General features: G+C 45.6%; 1 protein-coding gene across 2 annotated transcripts; it reads right to left on the bottom strand.

Moving 5' to 3' along the window:
• Positions 1 to 2,843: 2,843 nt before the first annotated feature.
• LOC146253012 (uncharacterized) lies at positions 2,844 to 16,563 on the bottom strand. 2 transcript variants are annotated; one of them, XM_084676619.1, is made up of 14 exons: positions 16,399 to 16,563; positions 7,574 to 9,385; positions 7,201 to 7,377; positions 6,861 to 6,968; positions 6,651 to 6,760; positions 6,497 to 6,555; positions 6,219 to 6,364; positions 5,945 to 6,085; positions 5,276 to 5,318; positions 5,072 to 5,109; positions 4,872 to 4,959; positions 4,548 to 4,746; positions 4,341 to 4,373; positions 2,844 to 3,848 (listed from the first exon to the last, which is right to left on the bottom strand). In XM_084676619.1, the coding sequence occupies exons 1-14, from the start codon at positions 16,451 to 16,453 to the stop codon at positions 3,717 to 3,719; spliced, it is 3,141 nt and encodes a 1,046-aa protein (XP_084532745.1). In that variant the 5' UTR covers positions 16,454 to 16,563; the 3' UTR covers positions 2,844 to 3,716. The 2 variants fall into 2 exon arrangements, with proteins under 2 accessions (XP_084532745.1, XP_084532744.1); XM_084676618.1 differs by lacking the exon at positions 4,341 to 4,373.
• Between the last annotated feature and the right edge of the window lie 3,017 nt (positions 16,564 to 19,580).

Raw genomic sequence — 19,580 nt, forward strand, 5'->3', positions numbered from 1 at the left:
TGCCCTCATGTTTACTGCTATCAAATTCATCGGCTTGCTGTCATTTTCCTGGACGGGATGCGAGGCTTAATGCCGTTTTAGTCTGATGCCAACCGAGTGCCAGGTCTTTCTCACTGAGTCTCTCACATCACCACAACAAAGTCATCCCTATCAGAGTCCCCCGTCCCCCTTCCCCATCCTACTCCTCTCTGCATCAGGCCTACATGCAGGCAGGCAGGGCTTGTCAAGCCTTCGCTCCTCTCTCCCAACTCTGCTCAGCTGCAGCAGGAAGCACAGCATACATTGCAGATGAAGGGGACATGCGTTTGAGCCATTAAACAGTCCCTCTGTCAGCGCATACTGACAGCATGAAAACTGAACTGAACTGCCCAGCAGATGATGAAGGGGAGCCAAAATAAATCTTATGTCGTTACAAGTAGGAAACAGATGCCGGATGGCTGAATAGATGACAAAAAAGATGGTTAGATGGATGAATGACTGAATGAATGAATTGTGGGTCATAATTCTGTCAAGAAGGTGCAAGGCTGTAGAGGACCAGGGGAGTTTAGGCAGCTGGGAGACAGGGTTGCTGGGAAATGTTTAATAGTGTTTAGTGCTGCGGTTCTGCAGAGCTACATTAGTGAAAGTGAATTATAGTCAGCTGTCTGCATGAGACACCGAGGAGGGGAAGAGGGAAGGTGGGGCGCAGGAGAAAAGAGGTAAAAAAGGGAGGGAGGGGGTGAAGCAATCGGGAAAAGGAGGAATCTTAACCTTTGACTGCCATAAAACTGATGAACAGCTGGCTCCCGTTCTTTTTGTATTACCCTTTGTAGACGTTTACCGTAGCGTTGTAGAGTTGGTGAATTGTTAGTAAACAACCCTCCCCACCTGCCATGTTGGGTCGTACAACAGCTGCCTCCCCTGTGTCTGAAAAGTCCATCGCTAATTCCTTCGTATTTGATGGAAGTTAGGCGGGTTGAAATATTACTCACTGCAATGAAAAAAAAAAAGTATATATATATATATATATATATATATATCCTGATTTATTCTGCACAGCCAAGTGAACTGTGAACATGCTCTACTCAACTTTTCAACTTTTAACTATTTGTTTTTCATTTTCCGCATAAACAGGTGCAATCCAAATTTTTCAAAATAAGAGTTTCCGACAAACCGTAATAATTTCCCAGATTAGAACCACATTGTGTACTCACAAATCACACTTTTCTATACATCAAGGTTTGAATTAAAAGAAAGAATGAACAACTGTTCTGGTTACCGATATTACAGAATTCATAACTATAAAAATAAATACAAATGTGAACGTAATTTTATGTTTTCCATTTTCAGTGGCATTCAGATGATAATGCCTGTTATTAATGACCACAGCAAACTATTCAAAAGTGTCACAGAAACTCCACCTGACAATGCAAGCAACCTCAAAATCTCTTTTGAGCATTGCCCTTGTCTGTGAGTCAGACCAGTGTGCAGTATAGTGGCACCTTATCTGGATCGCTTATCTGTGTTCATCAAACAGACCCAGAGATTTAAGAGAGAACAAAGTTGCTCCAGACATCAGGCCTGGCTCAAGTTGCTGCCGCTCGATAGTTATTCGATTGCGTGCCCATTCCTACAGCTCCTGCAGGTCAAATGACCGGGAGATGTAGCTTGCAGCCGCTAAGTGGTCCATTAATCAGGCTGCAAAGATTGTATGGGACGGGCCGAGCTGGCTTGAGCAGAACTGGGCCAGAATCAACGTGCTGGGCCAGGCTTGTGTAGTGAGTGAGTCTGGCTTGGCTGAGCTGGGTGTGGCAGGGCGGGACAGGGGCAGGGCGGGCCGAATCATGACCATATGTAGGCTACTTCATCCCTTCCCCTCTGTAGTCTGGGTGGTGTGACATGGTGGCTCACTGCCCCAGATTAAGATCCCACAAAGCCAGCTTTACCAGCAGTTTCAATCCCTGCTTTTAAAATCAAATGAAGGGTAGACTAAGTCCTAAAGCGACAACATCTCTTTGGCTGCCAAATATTCACAGGCAACACGTCACCACTCTAAAGAGGTAAGACCAGGGCACCATGCTACTCCAGGATGACAAGTTCATTTTCCCCATGTGAAATATTACTGCTCAGTAAAATGCCTGGGAAATTACGACCCTGAGACCAGTTGTGTGCAGTGGGAAACATCTCGTTCAAACAGCGCGATGATTAATGTGCCAATCTAATCAAATCCTGCCGACTACTGCAGAATGCATTATGAAGAGCAGCACTGTAGCGGCTGCTGAGCCAAGTCATCATCCAGAGATCCAGTCACTTAATGATGCAGGCCATGAATACGAACGGAAGAACGCTGACCGTGCAGCAGCTGGGTGTTCGAGCCTGAATCTCACCTCTCCAGATGTTGCTTTCAGATGTGCTCCAGCTTCCCGTGTGAACTGCGGCTAACCATGAGGAACGGACAGAAGGTAACGTAGGAGATGAAAACACTAGCCCGTGTACAGACACTTGTACTGTTCAGGTTTTAGAACTTGACCTTAGGAGAGTCACACCCCCACCCACTGCCACCGAAGTACGATCCAGAATCCATCAGCACTGAGGGCATCGTGACACATCACGTGACACATCATGTGACATGTACCGTTGAGACGGACATGCAGGATGAGCCCATTCTAACCCCATCCATGGACCCCTAAATCCACTCCACTTCTGTCCTTTTGTGCTTTTAATTACCCACTTTAAAATATACCCAGCGGAAAACAGGTTATTTTTCAAATTTGTGATTTAGTAAGCGTTTTGGAAGCATTTCGGTGCATTACAATAAGTCGTTTTTATAAAGCAGCCACATATTCATAAGAGTGATAGCCTTTATTCCTTTCATCACACTCGTTCACTGCTGATAGATACTTGTTTACAAAAGTTTACACTTTTAGAAAATAGTGCAGAGTCGCAGAACCACAGATGTGTGAACAACATGGAGTAGCGAAAATATACACACATAATTGGCACATCCAAACAAGCTTTGTCAGGTGCTTTGCATAATGTTTCCTATTCATTAAGGACCACAGAAACAGGCACATTTGCAAATGCAGCAGCTTCAACACAGGTGCTTCAGCATGTCCACAGCGTCTGTACAAAAACAAACACCCCCGGACACACCCTCCCTGCCCTGGCCAAGGATCCAGCCCTTAAACCATCTAAAATCTCTATGTTAAAAACTCGAAAAAACCATAGAAAAGAGAATTCGTTCACACTCAAAAACATGTGGTAAACGCAGTACACAATTTAGTGCAATTAGCCAGAGATGAATCACTTTTCAATACTATGACATTGCGAAAATGCAGACACAGAATGATTGTTTAATAAATTACTAGACGTTCAATAATTTGCAGCAACAGCGACATCTACTGGTTATGATCGAAAACACTCAAGCAGCTCTTCCAAAAGACACGTCAATAAAAATAATAATCTGAATATCTCTAAGCCTTATTTCTTCCCTTTAGATTAAATAATGAAGTTGTTGCATTTCAAAAGAAAATCAATCATTCTTAGCATAACTTTCTTTTAGGTGGTGTTTGTTGATTGAGGTGGTACCCTGAGAATGACAAAAGGAGTGTCATCTTTCCACTTTCGGAAAAAAAAACAAAAGAAAACCGTTGTGTTTATTAAGTGGTTTCTGAGTTTGATCTTTATACTTCTATATGACATTTTTCCCTCATCTCTATCTTCCTTCTTCCAGCCACTCAGCTGGATCTTCTCTCCTCTCCTGGTATGAAGTAGGGGTTCTCATGGCCCTGGACCAGGTAGGAGTAGCGTGATGGATTCTCGCCTTTGAATGTGTTCATGCTGTCTGTGGTGACATCATAGGACCCCGTCTGCAATGGGAAATTGATCAGTGATAACCGGTCGAAAGATATATTGACACACGCACAAAAGACACATAAGCACCAAACAATTCCAAACCAGCATGCAGCAAGAAAACTTTCAACAAACAATTCCCAAACGTTTTCTGTTTGTTGCAAAAGCTGTCAATCACTGACTGTTGACATCACCCAATGAAATCTCACTGCTCTTCAAATCGATCTTTCAAGGAAAGTACTGGCAGCCTCAGTCTTGGAAGTACAACTTGGATGCATAGGTGCCATCACCAGCGTATAAGTAGTTTTGCCAAACTTTTTTGCCAGCGCAATGCGCAACAGGTAACAGCCTTTTGAAAAGTCATATCCTCATAAGGTCTGTGAAAAAGTAGTATTGCCAGGCAATACTGACAGAAGCGGTCATGCTTAGTGTAGTGTAGTAGTAGTCCTCCCAGCATCAAGTGAAAGATTGAGCACATTCGGCAGCAGTGGGTACAGCATTATATTTACCTTCTTTTGTCCTTTAAGCATGATGCGAAACCCCTAAACCAACACACTAGGAGTCAGGCAACGCAGGGATTAGGCGTGTACTCACTACAAGACTAAAGTAAAGACTACTTCAACGTTTTAGAAGAAAGGAGAGGACAAAAAACAAGAAGCTTGTCGTTTTAGTAAGCAGTCCGTAGCGAGACAGACCAAGCCGCCACTGGGACTCACCCCTCCGTTGGTCTGGGGCTTCTTCTCCATCAGGGCGTGGGTGCTACCCCCTTTCGTCATCTCCATGGAGGCTGGGTCCCAGTTGGTGGTGGCGCGGGGGATGGTAAGGCCTTGGCTGGGCCAGGGACTGTGGGTGTCATCCACACTGTAGGGACTGCTGGAACTGCTGAACATAGGCTTCTCTGTGAAGCATCTCCTCCTAAAAAACACACAGACACACACACATACACACACAGATTGGAAATACAGTCAAGGAGATAGTGTGTGTGAGAGGAAGAAAATATGGATGATAAACAGGGGAGCAGAGGGTTATTGTATTCTTACCTGCAGTAGTATATGAGGAGGGCCAGCACTATGATGAGCAGTACTCCTCCCAGTACACAGGAAATGACCACCACCGCCAACAGAGACGCTACACACACACACACACACACACACACACAAACACACACCTGAGCTCTCTGAAATACACACTGTGCACTACACGAACCTCAGAAAGATGTCGTCAAGACAGCATCACTTACGGTCATTGCAGTTGAATCCAGAGTAGCCAAATGAACATCTAGATCAAATAAATACAAATAAACAAAAAAATCTTGAACGGAGAACACTACAGAGGTCCTTGTCATGCATTTAGTTATTGAAAACACAAGGGGGCGCCAGTCGTTATCCATGTATGGCTAAAGTTGTAACAGAGGCAGAGGAAAACAATAGATGGGAATACTCACGGCTGACATTTGTCGCTCTCTGCTCTTTCACCACTGGGACAAGCTTTGGGAGGAAGGACAAGTTTGTTTGTTTTAAAGCAAACTAAACATGATAGTCTTCACAGAGCGGCCAACATTGGCTTTTAAGAGGCATCCCTATAACCTTATGACTATGAGTAAAGACAGATTTGACTGCTCAGAAAATGAAATCTGACCAAATTTAAAGTGCCCCCACAATAAACGGCCAAGCATGGGAATCAAAACTAATTATCGTACGATGGTTCTATTTAAAACTTTTCTGATTAAGATCACAAGTTCTCTTTTGGATTCCAAGAAAATAACCCATAGATACCATAAGATAAGAACCATAAGAACCATAAGGCGTTGGGTCTAGGGGGCTGGTTGGAGAAACGTCGATAGCACTTGACCTCCTCTGTGTCTCTCCCTAAGCATTGTCTCTGTCTCTCTATCTCTCAAGTACACAAATCCAAGCATTTGAACACAAAGACATTCCTTAGTCTGCAAGTTTGCCATTTTGTTAAGCTTTGACAGAACACCAGCCAAGAACTGCTTTCAGTATCTCCTTCCTTTCTAGCTCACTTAACATGAAAGACCTTGTGGTGTGTGGTGTCGATGCTACGATCATTTACTGTAGCGTCAAACACCAAAATGACCTTCGCTGGCACTCACCTCTGCAGCTGAGACTACCGTAGGGGTGGTTGGAGACGTAGCCAGATTTACACGTGCACCTGGCCGTGCCCTTTTCATCAATACAATTTGTGGTGAGGACCTCACAGCTGGTCAAAGGGCCCTGGTCACACAGGCTGGTGCCTAACAGACAACAGCAGAGACAGAGGCTCACCCGGTCAGAATCCTCGTAGTCACAAGTAGCCATGTCAGTGACAAGACTTTAAAAGCTATCAGCGGTGTTTGATTTATGGGAGGTAAGCAGAAATGCACACACCGCGAAATGTAGCATCTTTCAAAGGGTTGTCGGGGGAACTTGCGCTCTCATTGATGGCCTTCTGAATGGCCATGTCTGTGGAATCCTGGCTGGCAACGAAGCCTGGCTGGAACACGTTGAACACCGTCGCTCGCACGCTGCCTGGTCTGGGGGAGGGGGGGGACAAAGGGACCGTTACAGGAGCCCTGACCGCCAGAGAAGAAACAGCAAAATGTTGTCGTGGTCAAGACGACGCACGGCTAATGACACTTTCCCTGTGTCTCTGTGAAATCACTCACTCTAGCCGCACAACATCCGTCTGAATGAAGCCAGGCTGATCCTTCAGTGCTTTGGCCATCTAGAGATGGACAGAACAGAGTGGAGGAAGTCAGAGGCTGGGCTGAGAGGAGATCTATACTGGTTACCATCGCGTGCAACGTGACTCAAACCTACCGCTTCTGAGATGTTCTTAGCTGTGGTTTGAAATTCACTAGAGAATCTGTCGCTCATGTCTTTTTTGAAGGTCAAGGACAAAAGATGAAGGTTCCCCGGGAAGACTTGGGCTAAAATGGCAAAGAGATGACTGTCATCATCATCACAATCCTCACCATCTTCTTCATGCTTATTAGTGACAGAGTCAGGGTTAGGGTAAGGCTTGGCTACCTTTGATGCAGCGACCCAGTGAGTCGTTGTAGTAGTACCCAGACAGACACTGGCAGGTACCGTTGAGACAGACGCTCAGGAATTGACACGGCTTGGCGGGACAACGCTCTGAGGAAAGGAAAACAGTCATTAAGTTTTAACTTTGCTCCATTTAGCAGACGCTTTTATCCAAAGGGGCATACTTATAGTGCATATAAAAGGTTCAGTAAGAAATTATGGATCAGTCAGGAAATGCGGTCTGGTCTATGAACATATTCATCTCACATCGAAGCTCTTTTCGTTTGTGGAGATGGCTGTGGTTCTACAAATCATGTGTGTGCAGTTTAGCAATAGATGGTACCTGAAGGGGTGAGTGAAGGTATGGTGGTGCTGCTTGGAGGCTGGCTAGTGCCAGGTGGAGCCATAGTTGTGGTAATGCCAGACCCTGTTGTCTGGCCACGAGCCTGTGTGGTGGTGGTTTCATTGGTTGGTGTAGAGGAAGAAACAAGGGCTGTGCTCGCGGTAGTTTGCCTAGTGACTAGTCAAAAAACATAATTCATCTTAACATTGTAGAAATACACCTAAGATCAGAATCTGAATCAGAAAGGGATTTACTTTGGCAGGAAGGTGCATACAATAAACATATAGGAACCTAAAATTAAAGCATACTGTATGTATATGCTGTTCACTTCATATGAGCTTTTTTTAATAGAAGCAAAAATCCTTAAGCCTACCTCCTGTGGTTGGTGTCAGACTGGGGCTGGCTGAGGGGCTAGTGGTGGTGTTGCTGGTCTCAGACACTCCTGTGGTGGTGGTGGAGGTGGGACCTGTCTGTGGAGATCCAGCTGTGTCGGTGTTGCTAGATGTTCCAGTTGAGATGCTGGTCTCAGACACTCCTGTGGTAGTGGCCCCTGTCTGTGGAGATCCAGCTGTGTCGGTGTTGCTAGATGTTCCAGTTGAGATGCTGGTCTTAGACACTCCTGTGGTAGTGGCCCCTGTCTGTGGAGATCCAGCTGTGTCGGTGTTGCTAGATGTTCCAGTTGAGATGCTGGTCTCAGACACTGCTGTGGTAGTGGCCCCTGTCTGTGGAGATCCAGCTGTGTCGGTGTTGCTAGATGTTCCAGTTGAGATGCTGGTCTCAGACACTCCTGTGGTAGTGGCCCCTGTCTGTGGAGATCCAGCTGTGTCGGTGTTGCTAGATGTTCCAGTTGAGATGCTGGTCTTAGACACTCCTGTGGTAGTGGCCCCTGTCTGTGGAGATCCAGCTGTGTCGGTGTTGCTAGATGTTCCAGTTGAGATGCTGGTCTCAGACACTCCTGTGGTAGTGGCCCCTGTCTGTGGAGATCCAGCTGTGTCGGTGTTGCTAGATGTTCCAGTTGAGATGCTGGTCTCAGACACTCCTGTGGTAGTGGCCCCTGTCTGTGGAGATCCAGCTGTGTCGGTACTGCTAGATGTTCCAGTTGAGATGCTGGTCTCAGACACTCCTGTGGTGGTGGTAAAGGTGGGACCTGTCTGTGGAGATCCAGCTGTGTCGGTGCTGCTAGATGTTCCAGTTGAGATGCTGGTCTCAGACACTCCTGTGGTGGTGGAGGTGGGTGGGAAGGCTGTGGAGTTATTGATACCTGTGGCAAGAGTTCCTCCAGTCTCTCTGGTCACTGTGGTCTGGCTGTTTTCCGTGGTGTCTCTGGTCGTTGTTCCTGAAGCGACAGTTCCGTCCGTGGTCACTGTGTCTGATGTGGCTGTTTCTGTGTGAGCAGTCTGTGTTCTTGTAGTCATGACAGCTGTTGTGACTGGGATGGCTGAGCCTGGCCCACTGGAGCTGCTGGAAGAGTGCGCGGTGCTGCTCGCGACCGCCTGGGTACTTCCTGACGTGCGTGTGGTAACATCAGCTGGAGTGGGTTCCGTTCCAGTGACAGAGGTGGTCGCGTCTGGCTGGGGAGTTTGGGCTGTGGGTACGGAGATGGTTGAGGGGGTTTCGGTGGTGCGCGTGGCAGATGAGGCTGTCGAAGGCTCAATCTTTACTGAAGTCGAGGCGGGGGCGCTGTCTGTTTCCACGGCAACAGGAGAATGAGTGACAGGGGAAGTCAGGGTCTGACTAGAGGAAGTCATCTCTGTCGTCCTGTCCCCCGTGCTGATTGGGGAGGTAGCTCCGCTTTCCATGGCGTCCATCACCGTGGTCACCGCCGGGCCTTCCTTTGTTGTACTAGATATAACTGGTTGAGTTGTGGTTCCAGCCAGGCTTGGCTTTGTGCTTGGGGACACAGAGGGGTCTGTCATGGTGGTGGAGGTGTTCCCACGGTGGATGATGTCAGATGAGGGGTTCAGAGAGGTGGTGGAGGTTGGCTCTGTGCTGGTGTCCGACCTGGTTGTGTTCGGGTCAACTGTGTTTGGGGCTGAGGCTGGGTTGGTGGAGGTGGATCCGTCAGATCCGGTGTGGTCAGATTGGGTTGGCATCCACGGAGTGTGAGAGGTGAGAGAGGATGGTTCTGTGGTGGGAAAGCTGCTGGGGGTATCTGTAGAGGGAGCCAGACTGGTGGAATCCACCCCTAGAACAACATGACAGAACACAGAAGTATGTTTAAGAGTTGCGATAGCCCCTTCACCTTTGGTTCGTCCCCACACATTGAATCAACTTGTTGATGTGACACTCAAACATGTCATAAACCTAACCACCAATATTCCAACTCTTAGTACTGGAGAGCAGTGAATGATTTGATCGGATGAGTTCAGATGAGCTGCTGTTTTGCAATGCAAAACTATTTGCACAAAAGTTACAATGTGTCACGAAAGGGACACAGGATTAACTAAAACTCAACAGAATGAGCAACACAACACTTCTGATATCTGCTCTGAAAAAGACGCCTCAAGTCCCTAAATAGGTCCGTCATGACTCAGTCATGATCCATGGCCAAGTTCAGTATAGACTCTTGTTGCACCACTTGTCAGTCTTGTGGGTTTTAGTGACGTCTGTCCCCATTGTATCTTAGTTCACCCTCCCTATGTTCTTCTTCTGTATTCAGTGGCCTCACCAGAGCCAGGAAAAAAAAAGCAGTGTCTCCCTCAAGTGTCACGCCAGCGTCCACAGACAAAAAACACCAAGGATGCCAACATGCACTAACATAGTTTTCTATCAATGATTACATTATTTTCCAGGAATACCATGTGACAGAGTGTTCACATCCCCGGATGTGACCTAATGGTCTTATTGCAGGGCAACCAAAACGGCGTTGGATGAAAACGCCACAGGAAAGGACACACCTGACAAAGGCTGGCTCATTGGTCATTTGTATCAGAGATAGTTGAGCATGTACACACACACGCACACCCTAATCACACACACTGCTTAACCACACACAGAGTATATGCCAAAGTAAATACAAAATATGATAAAAACCAGCAATCTAAAACAGCAGATCAGTATAGGCAACTTAATCAAAATGTAGCCTCACATAACTATGCCACTAGACGAGCAATAGGAGGTAGATTTTCACTCCCCAGAGCTAATACATAAACAATTTTCTTAAATGCGCTGTGGGATACAGAGCCATTGAGTCATGGAACCTACTTCCAACAGAAAGTATAAACGTGACAAGTAAATGTATGTTCAAAAAGCAAATCATGAAACACTTGGGTACAGCATACTTGTGACACCAGATGGTGATGTACTGTACAGAATGGTGTAGTTCTTTCTTTACATGGTTTACAGTTTTCGCTTCTATGGAATTGAATATATCAGTGTTTTATATCATGACAAAGGTAAAATTGCACAACCACTATGTACATTTTTGATATGTGTTATGTAAAATTGTATGATCATTATTTTTATGTATTTTAACTTTTAAAACTTGTAATGTAATATATGTTTTAAATGTTATATATTGGTATTGTAATGTATGTTTTAAATGTTTGATATCTGTATGTAAGTTTTATATGTGGACCCCACTAAAAGTAGCTCTGTCTTAGGGTAGAGCTAATGGGGATCCTTCTATATAAACAAATAAATAAACAAATAAATAAAATAAAGAGTGGAACAAATTGAAACAGACTTTTATGTTGAAGATGATGTTGAAGGTGAATGGAATTTGTATTGTTTGCAATGGTCAAACATAGGGGTTAGAGTGAGGACATTCAGGTTGGATAAGGAGGGCTCAGAATGCGAAGACAGGCAGACGCTTGACAAAGAAGAGGGTTGAGGAGCATCAGTGTTTAAACCTTATTGTAAACACAGAAATATCAATCTGTTAGTGGATCATTTGGATTAAGAATTAAAAGCAACAGACTAAAGGATTTTGGAGATTAAAAGAGATTGAGATTTAAACTAACAAAGCTTACTAAAAAAAAACTGAGATGGATGATTGATGCTGTACTCTGTTGTTACGTTTGAATTTATTCTGAATAAAGACAAATGCCCAGTGTTTCTCATGCAAAAGTACCTATGGACATCATAACCATCACCATCAGTAAACAAACCCCATCACCGCTCTCTAAACACCACCGTTGCCAGGGATCCTATGACAACAGAGAGAGAGTAATGGAGAGGGCTTCAAAAGGGGATGGGAGGGTTTCAGAAGGAAGTGTGGAGAGCTGGAAAAGGAGATGGGGAGGAGGTGGGAAGGAGGAAAAGGAGATGGGGAGGAGGTGGGGAGGAGGAAAAGGAGATGGGGAGGAGGTGGGGAGGAGGAAAAGGAGATGGGGAGGAGGTGGGGAGGAGGAAAAGGAGATGGGGAGGAGGTGGGGAGGAGGAAAAGGAGATGGGGAGGAGGTGGGGAGGAGGAAAAGGAGATGGGGAGGAGGTGGGGAGGAGGAAAAGGAGATGGGGAGGAGGTGGGGAGGAGGAAAAGGAGATGGGGAGGAGGTGGGGAGGAGGAAACAGAGTCCAGTCTGTGCAGACGTATCCAACATCACGTCCCTCTGTACAATAATTATGGAAAACAAATATGGGATTGCAGTTTCTTTGTTGACCCAATGCAAATAACTTTTTTAATGAATCCAAAGGTCAACAGGATTGTTTGAGGAACGTTCAATGTGCTTCTTCATAAGATGGAACTGTAGTGGCTGAGAATGTTCCAGTGGGCAGAACCTCACACGCCTTGAAACCAACCCACAAAAGCACATATGTTCCTCTTCCTGTTTTTTGGTTTTTGTCATGTTGATGAGAAAGGCAGTAGTTCTCTTCGATTATACAATACTTCTGCGTGCACCTCACTATGTGCGAGGGACCAGGTTATAACAAACACTGTAAAACCAGCAAAACAAAGGGAGGAAGTGTAACTTCCATATTCCACATATATAATACAGCTAAGAGATGACTAGATCAGACATGGCCAACAACAGGCCCGCCCTCACCGAGACAGGTTCTTGTCAATGTTCTCCTGAAGTGAACCTACCCACTGTATCCAAATCAAATGAACCAATATTTTCCCCTCTCTCCCTCTCCCTCTCCCTCTCCCTTGTCCCTCTCCTTCTTCCCCTTTACTACCTAGACAGGAAGAAAGGAGAAGAGAGGTTTGCACGATTAAGGGACTAAGTCTGTTGCCAAGAGAGACATCCGTTACCAGCTGCCAAAGCTCTGTTCCTTCAAAATATCACCGAGCGAGATGGAGAGAGATTATAGAGAAAGAGGAAGAGAGAGAGGAAGAGAGAGAGATAATAGAGAAAGAGGGAGAGAGAGATGGGGAGAAAGAGAAATAATGAATCAAAAAGAGGGAAAGGAGCAAGACAGTCTGGCAATGACGCTCTCCTGTCATCACAATGGCACCCTTCACAGTCTTTCTTTTCATGTGACACAACAAGCCTCCTGCTAAGCACCTGCACACAGGCCAACAGGCTGGCCAATACAAAGTCACCTTGCCTCTTGTCTTCCCCTTCACTCCAGCCCTCCACCTTCTACCTTCCTGCCCACATAGCGCACAGCTCTCCCAGCAAGACCTTCCTGTCGTCAAGGAGGATGGGTAAAATGCCCAGGAGGCATCGTGAAAGTTCCAGAATGCTTCAGACACCCTCAGTCACTTGAAGTTGCCACGGAAACATCTCCAGCTTATGGGGTAGGGATTAGGGAAGCGCGTTCCTGAAATAGTTTTTATCGCATCCAGCAGCACTGTGAGAAAGAGGGACCTGATTAAGGAATGCACCCAGAAGGTTATGAGGTCCTGACCCTCGGAGCCAGGAAGAGCCTAAGGCCACAGGACAGAACCTCATTAGTGTCGTCATGGCTACCCACAGCACAGCCATGTCAGTATTCACATACTAGGGGCTGTTTACAAATAACACACCAGCACTGATCACTAAGGAATTCAGTAACAAGCTTAAATTCAGGAGAGAAAAAAAGGATTTGCTGTAAATCTGAATTAGGGTTACGGTTGAAAACATTCAAGGTCGAGGTCCCATAGCAAGCTGATGAGAGTCAGCATTTCTCACATACTGTGTCGGGTCCTTGTTGCGCTCCTAGAAAGGGGAAAAATGAACGCCCTTCATTCTTGCCACACAAATGGGTACGCAAGTCAGCTTCCTCCAGCCTGCCTCTGCTTCTCCAGCCTGGAGAGGCAGAGCAGCTCTCTCCCCACAGAGTTAGCTCTCTCCCCACAGAGTTAGCTCTCTTACCACAGAGTTAGCTCTCTCACCACAGAGTTAGCTCTCTCACCACAGAGTTAGCTCTCTCCCCACAGAGTTAGCTCTCTTACCACAGAGTTAGCTCTCTCACCACAGAGTTAGCTCTCTCACCACAGAGTTAGCTCTCTCACCACAGAGTTAGCTCTCTCCCCACAGAGTTAGCTCTCTTACCACAGAGTTAGCTCTCTCACCACAGAGTTAGCTCTCTCACCACAGAGTTAGCTCTCTCCCCACAGAGTTAGCTCTCTCACCACAGAGTTAGCTCTTTCACCACTGCCACTACATCAAAGCAATGCTGCTGACACCATTTCACCAAGGGTGACCGTATCATGGAAATGAGTAGGAGCTTTCATTTTCATCACCATCTCTCTCTTCCCCTGCTCCCTCCCTCCCTCCCATTCTTCTTCTCTCTCTGAAAATATATTTTCCTATCTTTGCTGTTTCAACTCACTGAGACTGGCAGTATAATAAATAAGGGGTGGTTGGGGAAGGCCAGTTCATGTTTGTTCAGATTCCATTGTGTGCATGTGTTTTAAGTTTGTCTCACATAAGCTTGTTTAGCGGAAATGTTTTGGAGAAGAAAGGGAGTGGTCCTACCTTGACAAGGAGTCTCATTACCGGAACATCAACAGCCAACATGTTGGATACTGTAAGATGGTTCATAGCGATAGAGCATACTGTATGTATTTGTAAGGGAACTGTGGAAATGCATTAAGTTTGTTTTTTTCCTCTCTAAAGGACACAAACAGCAAGGTATTGTCTGTTCTATAAAAACAGCAACACTCAAAGAGAGGAACATTTGCAAGTGACTGATGCCCATAATTGACACGAAAGGCCCCTCCCCCTTCCTGCCGGGACTGGCTCCGCCCTGACAGACACTCTGCAGTCTGCATCTGCATGAAGCGCATCTGCTCCACATCTCCCGCTCTTCCTGTGCCTGGCCTGCCAGGCCCTGATGCCTGACACACACACACACACACAACACTGACAGCGGGAGAAAGTAACCCAGCTCGAGGTGGTTTCTCCACAGCCTTCTCAGAGTTTCTCTCCCGCCAGGACCCACTGAGCACAGGGGCGTGGCTCTGCCTCATCCCGCCAGGACCCACTGAGCACAGGGGCGTGGCTCTGCCTCATCCCGCCAGGACCCACTGAGCACAGGGGCGTGGCTCTGCCTCGGCCGTAGGGGCTCAGCTCGTGTTTGGCTGTTCGTCGCTCTCAGCCTGTTTCTCCTTGTTCTCATTTTCCTGGTGAACCGTTAACGGTTGTCACAATAAGACCTGGGCAGGGGCGTGTGTTGGTGTGAACACAGAGAGCTCCTCCAGGCCAGAGAGGCCTCAGCTAACAGATGGTTCCTTGGAGCACCGTTGGCTCTCTGGGCACCCGCACATATCATATCCTATTAAAGCTCCGTCAGCACATGCTTTCCAATTACTGGGGGAGATTTACAGCCCCAGAGAGAAGCCCTAATCCAACAGGATACAACAGGGAGAGAGAGAGAGAGAGAGAGAGAGAGAGAGAGAGAGAGAAAGAGAGAGAGAGAGAGGGAGAGAGAGGGAAAGGGAGAGAGAGAGACAGACGGGGGGGGGGGGGTAGGGTGGTGATAAGCAAAGGGGGGAGAAGGCAAAAGTGGACATGTAAAAGGAAGTGATGTCAGATAGAGAGTGGGGGAGGTGAACAGGAGCCACCGTTGGGCAGAGACAGCCTGCAGACTCCACGAGACTTCATTAATTAGCGACATGACACAGAGAGTACAACACAGGGAGACCAGTCGCCCGCTAGCTGACGAACAATGATGCAATCAGGTGCTTTACAGTACCGGAGATTTACTACTGTCCACTGATCAGATTAACTTGTCCGTGCCTGGGATTCATCTGCACACACAGACCCTCATACACTCCCCCCTCTGAACTAATCATACACCCTCAGTCTCTGAAGCCTGAGTTTAATCACACTTTAAAAAGTGGGCTGATTAGGTGGGTGTGTGTTCTCACCACCGACCACCCCGATGATCTCCCGTACAGACCTTGGCTGCTTTTCTGTACTTTATTTAATGTGAGTGTTGGATAAAAAATGACTAATTGCAAAGTGCTGACACATAAGCCTTGAGAATGCCTTGAAAAGAGAGGGGAAGAAGTCACGGGGGTACGAGCTGAACATTTGTCTCTCAAGGAGAGCTCTCTCCTGCTTTGGAATCTGGAGTGTGTGGTGCCAGGCTTGCTGGAAAAGGACCCGACCCTCCGGACTTTCTTTCATCTGCCCCTCTTAACCGCAACCTCAGACACACTCAGTCATGCCCCGCGTTGTAGCCTTCTTCAGCCTCTCTCGCTCGACGTAAAAGACTTGTCAAAACCCATGACAAGAGACCCGGGACAAAGGGGACCTAGCAAGGGTTGTCCACATGACAACAGTTCCTCTCAGTCCTTGAACACTTGGACTTCTCAACTTTTCCCCCCTCTCTCCGGGGCACGAGAGAGTCAAGGGACATAAAGATCCTCGCAACAGCCCCACACAAACCACTAAGGCCCACAGATATGGCTACAGTTTGGTTCAATTCGTTCATACGCATGAAGATTCCACAGTAACCTTCAGCACACTGCTGGAAGCTAAACTGCTACAATGCATGCATTTACTTGTGCCTTGGCTCTGCATTTGCCCTCCTTGAATCATGCTGTACAGTCAGTCCACCAGTGACTCACCAAGCAGTCCTGACTGCTATTTGGAGGTACAATATGGGGAACCCCCTAAAAACCCCGATGAATAGGAACTGTTGTTAAACCAGTTATCTTGAAATAGTGAATCACTGTTAACTAAATTCTTATTGGAAAAGTTTTTTTGCGAGAAAAAATATTAGGATGAAGACCATATGACAAACTGTTGATTTGAAAAGCTGTCGGCTATTTTCAAAACATGAGATGCTATTATTTTAAAGAACATTTTAATATTTTCTTACCTATGCCAACAAATAAGATGAGCAGGATGGTCGGTTGTTGACAATGTTGTAACATTTTAACGGAACGACTTGTTCGGAGTCCAATAAAACGGTATGAAACAGAAGTCCGACGAACGGTTTGTTGCGTTATAACGGTCTTGGAGTGTCTACTTATGACTATCCACGTCTGCCACAGGTGGGTCTATCTGTGGCCGTTTGGACGTCTCAGAGCATTAAATGCTTAGTCCCTCCTCACATGGGGCGGGACATAGTCAGTGATCACTGTCGTGTTCTGGGCCAGCCAAATAACGCACAGACAAGGAGAGTTCCCGGACTACCGCTTTTTTTGAGACGGTGCGGTTAACTCATTTGTTTTTTGTGTTACCACTGTGCAGCTTGTTCAATATCGAAAAGGACGAGTAGTAAATTTGGCACGGACAATACCTATTTGGTTTGTTTTTAACATGTAGACCCCTAAATAATATTACATGAAGGCTTCTGCATGGCCAATTTCATATGTTAAAAACAAAGGCGTACACAGCCAGGCAAATTGTAAGCATATTACATGGTTTCTCAAAAAGATAGGCTATTTCTATTGCTGTCCTCTAAATGATATATTGTAGGCCTACATTACAGGAGAAATCATTGCCCATTGAACCATTAAATCTCACAGCAAATGATCGACACAGAAAAAAACGTCATGTGAAAGTCCAAACTTCCCCTACTCCTTGATGTTTGACAATGTACCTGAACACTCAACAAAATACCTAGTTACCTGAGACCAGCTGTTTTCTCCTTCCCTCAACACTATCCTACTGCCGGCTGTACTCGTGGAACTGGAAAGCTGTTAAATGATATTCACTACTTATGGTGGAATTTACCTTAGAAATCTGGTGAACTCAAACATGTATCTGCAAGTGGGCCACGTGGATGTCCAGTATCACCTGGGACATGAGGGTTTTCAAGCTGCAACTGTGAGGCACACAGGACAGGCAGTAATTATATATTCATCCAGATATTACAATGTTTCCCTCAAGCTGCAACAGACCATTATCTCACACATGTAAAACAGAGATTTCAGAGCCTGTTGTCCTGGTCCCGGATGGCTGAGGTGGGATGGATGACGTAAATTATATGCAGTTAATGGTGGGATGAGATTAACTGTTAACTCTCAACACAATCTCTTTGTTGTCATCAGCCTGAACTCAGATGGCTGGGCGGTGAGGGAGTCGGGCTAGTAATCAGAAGGTTGCTGCTTCGATTCCCGGCCGTGCCAATGACATTGTGTCCTTGGGCAAGGCACTTCACCCTACTTGCCTCGGGGCAAATGTCCCTGTACTTACTGTAAGTCGCTCTGGAGAAGAGCGTCTGCTAAATGACTAAATTTAATATAAATGTAGCTAAACTATAAAGTAAATGACTCTACACATGGACCAATATACAGCAATTTCATAGGGACAGTGATCTTACGTTAGCTACTCTCCATTTAGAAGTTTAGTAATGGACCTCTGTTTTCTATCATAAGAATCTGTGCTATGGACTATAAAGATGATGGATCAGACTGATTGCACAAACCTCCCTGAACATTGTTATGTTCCCCTGAATCTTTGTAGAGGAGCAACTGTGCTGGCCCATTTTAGAATAAATTGGGTGAATTTGGGAGAGAAGACAAAGTAAAATAAATATACGTACTTCAGTCAAGTGTTCCAACCTGAACCTGATTTCTGTAGTCAAGCAACCACAATGTCAGGAGGATGTGTATCAAGCTTGTAGATACATGCTGCCATGCAAGCTCTAGTAAATGTTTCAGGTGTGCAAGGTAGCTTGACTTACATTGGATACAAGGATGTTATGTTATGTTCACCATAGCAAACAAATTTGACAAATAGACTGACTCATGATCAACGGTCGGTTTATAGCTTGGAGGCTATGAACACTACAGAACATACTGATATCTAAGCAACTGTCTGAAATTCCTTTGGATATTAAAGATAACAAAGACTGATGATGACTTGAATTCTTTCTGGGGAGCGGCAATCCAGATCTTTGCAGCTACTGAGATTGAATCCACATTTGAGACTATTGCTTTATGTTTTCAGTGTTCCCAAAAGCCAACTCGGTCATTTGTATGTCAGACACAAAACTAAACAATAGCCTGTCTTGTTTAAAACAAACAGTGCATAAACAATAACAATTTAACTCCCCTTACAACAAACAAGTCATGTGCAGATCTGATAACAACAAATAAATGGCTTTTGGATGACCTTGAATAAACGAAAACAATTGAAAAAGTCTGTTCCGTTACAACAGCCCCACTCCACACAGAAACTGGTCATAATAGATGACTAATTATCAAGGAAGTTTTTGAGTTTCAGGTTTTTGATAAGTGTCATACTTCAATTTGATCATTGTTGAACTAAGGAGCAGTCAATGGTTGAACTATATATTGGTGGCACGGTTGGGATGGTTTTATCTTCAACTGATTTGTAATTTCCTTATGGCAGGGGTGTTGTTAGACTTAAAACTACTGGGGCACAGGCCCTATTAATATCCCTTTTTCTTTCTTCCAAGCTTGCTGGGCACAATGCACTACTCGGCTATAGAAAACCCCCTTGCTTAACCCTTGTGTTCTCCTCGGGTCATTCTGACCCATCAGTCATTGTGACCCACCGTCGTTTGCGACAACTTTACCGCATACAAAAACAAAGTGAAGCATTTTCTTTTAACCGTTGGGCTGTCTCAGACCCCCCACATTGCGAAGGTTAAAAGAAAATTATTTTTATTTGCTTTTGTATTGGGTAAAATTGGGTAAACACAACAATGGTTCGTTATGAACCTTTTGGTCATGTGACCCGAAGGCAACACAAGGGTTAACCCACTATACAACAGTTCAGGGACGTAAGTTTGATATCAGCTTTGGCAGGGACAATAGTTAATGCAAGCGCACACTTTTTATTTCATTCATTGGAGCGCAAACACTATTTTTTTGAGCTTTATGTTATATTGTTTTTATGTTTTAGTCAAAATAAGATGATCGGGAGGCCTATTATTTAGAAACTTTCTTTCGTTTTTCTAAATGTTTTCTCAGCCTACCTCAATTCTGACCCGTGCTGAGTCTGACAGCTGGACGTCGGTGTGCGTGCTGCAGTGGCTATTTGGCAAGCTCAGAAGAGCGCGCTAACATGGCATTCTGCGTCATTAGT

Source organism: Hypomesus nipponensis, chromosome 17, assembly GCF_054491055.1.
Source record: "Hypomesus nipponensis isolate SF chromosome 17, ASM5449105v1, whole genome shotgun sequence".
Taxonomy (NCBI): Eukaryota; Metazoa; Chordata; class Actinopteri; order Osmeriformes; family Osmeridae; genus Hypomesus; species Hypomesus nipponensis.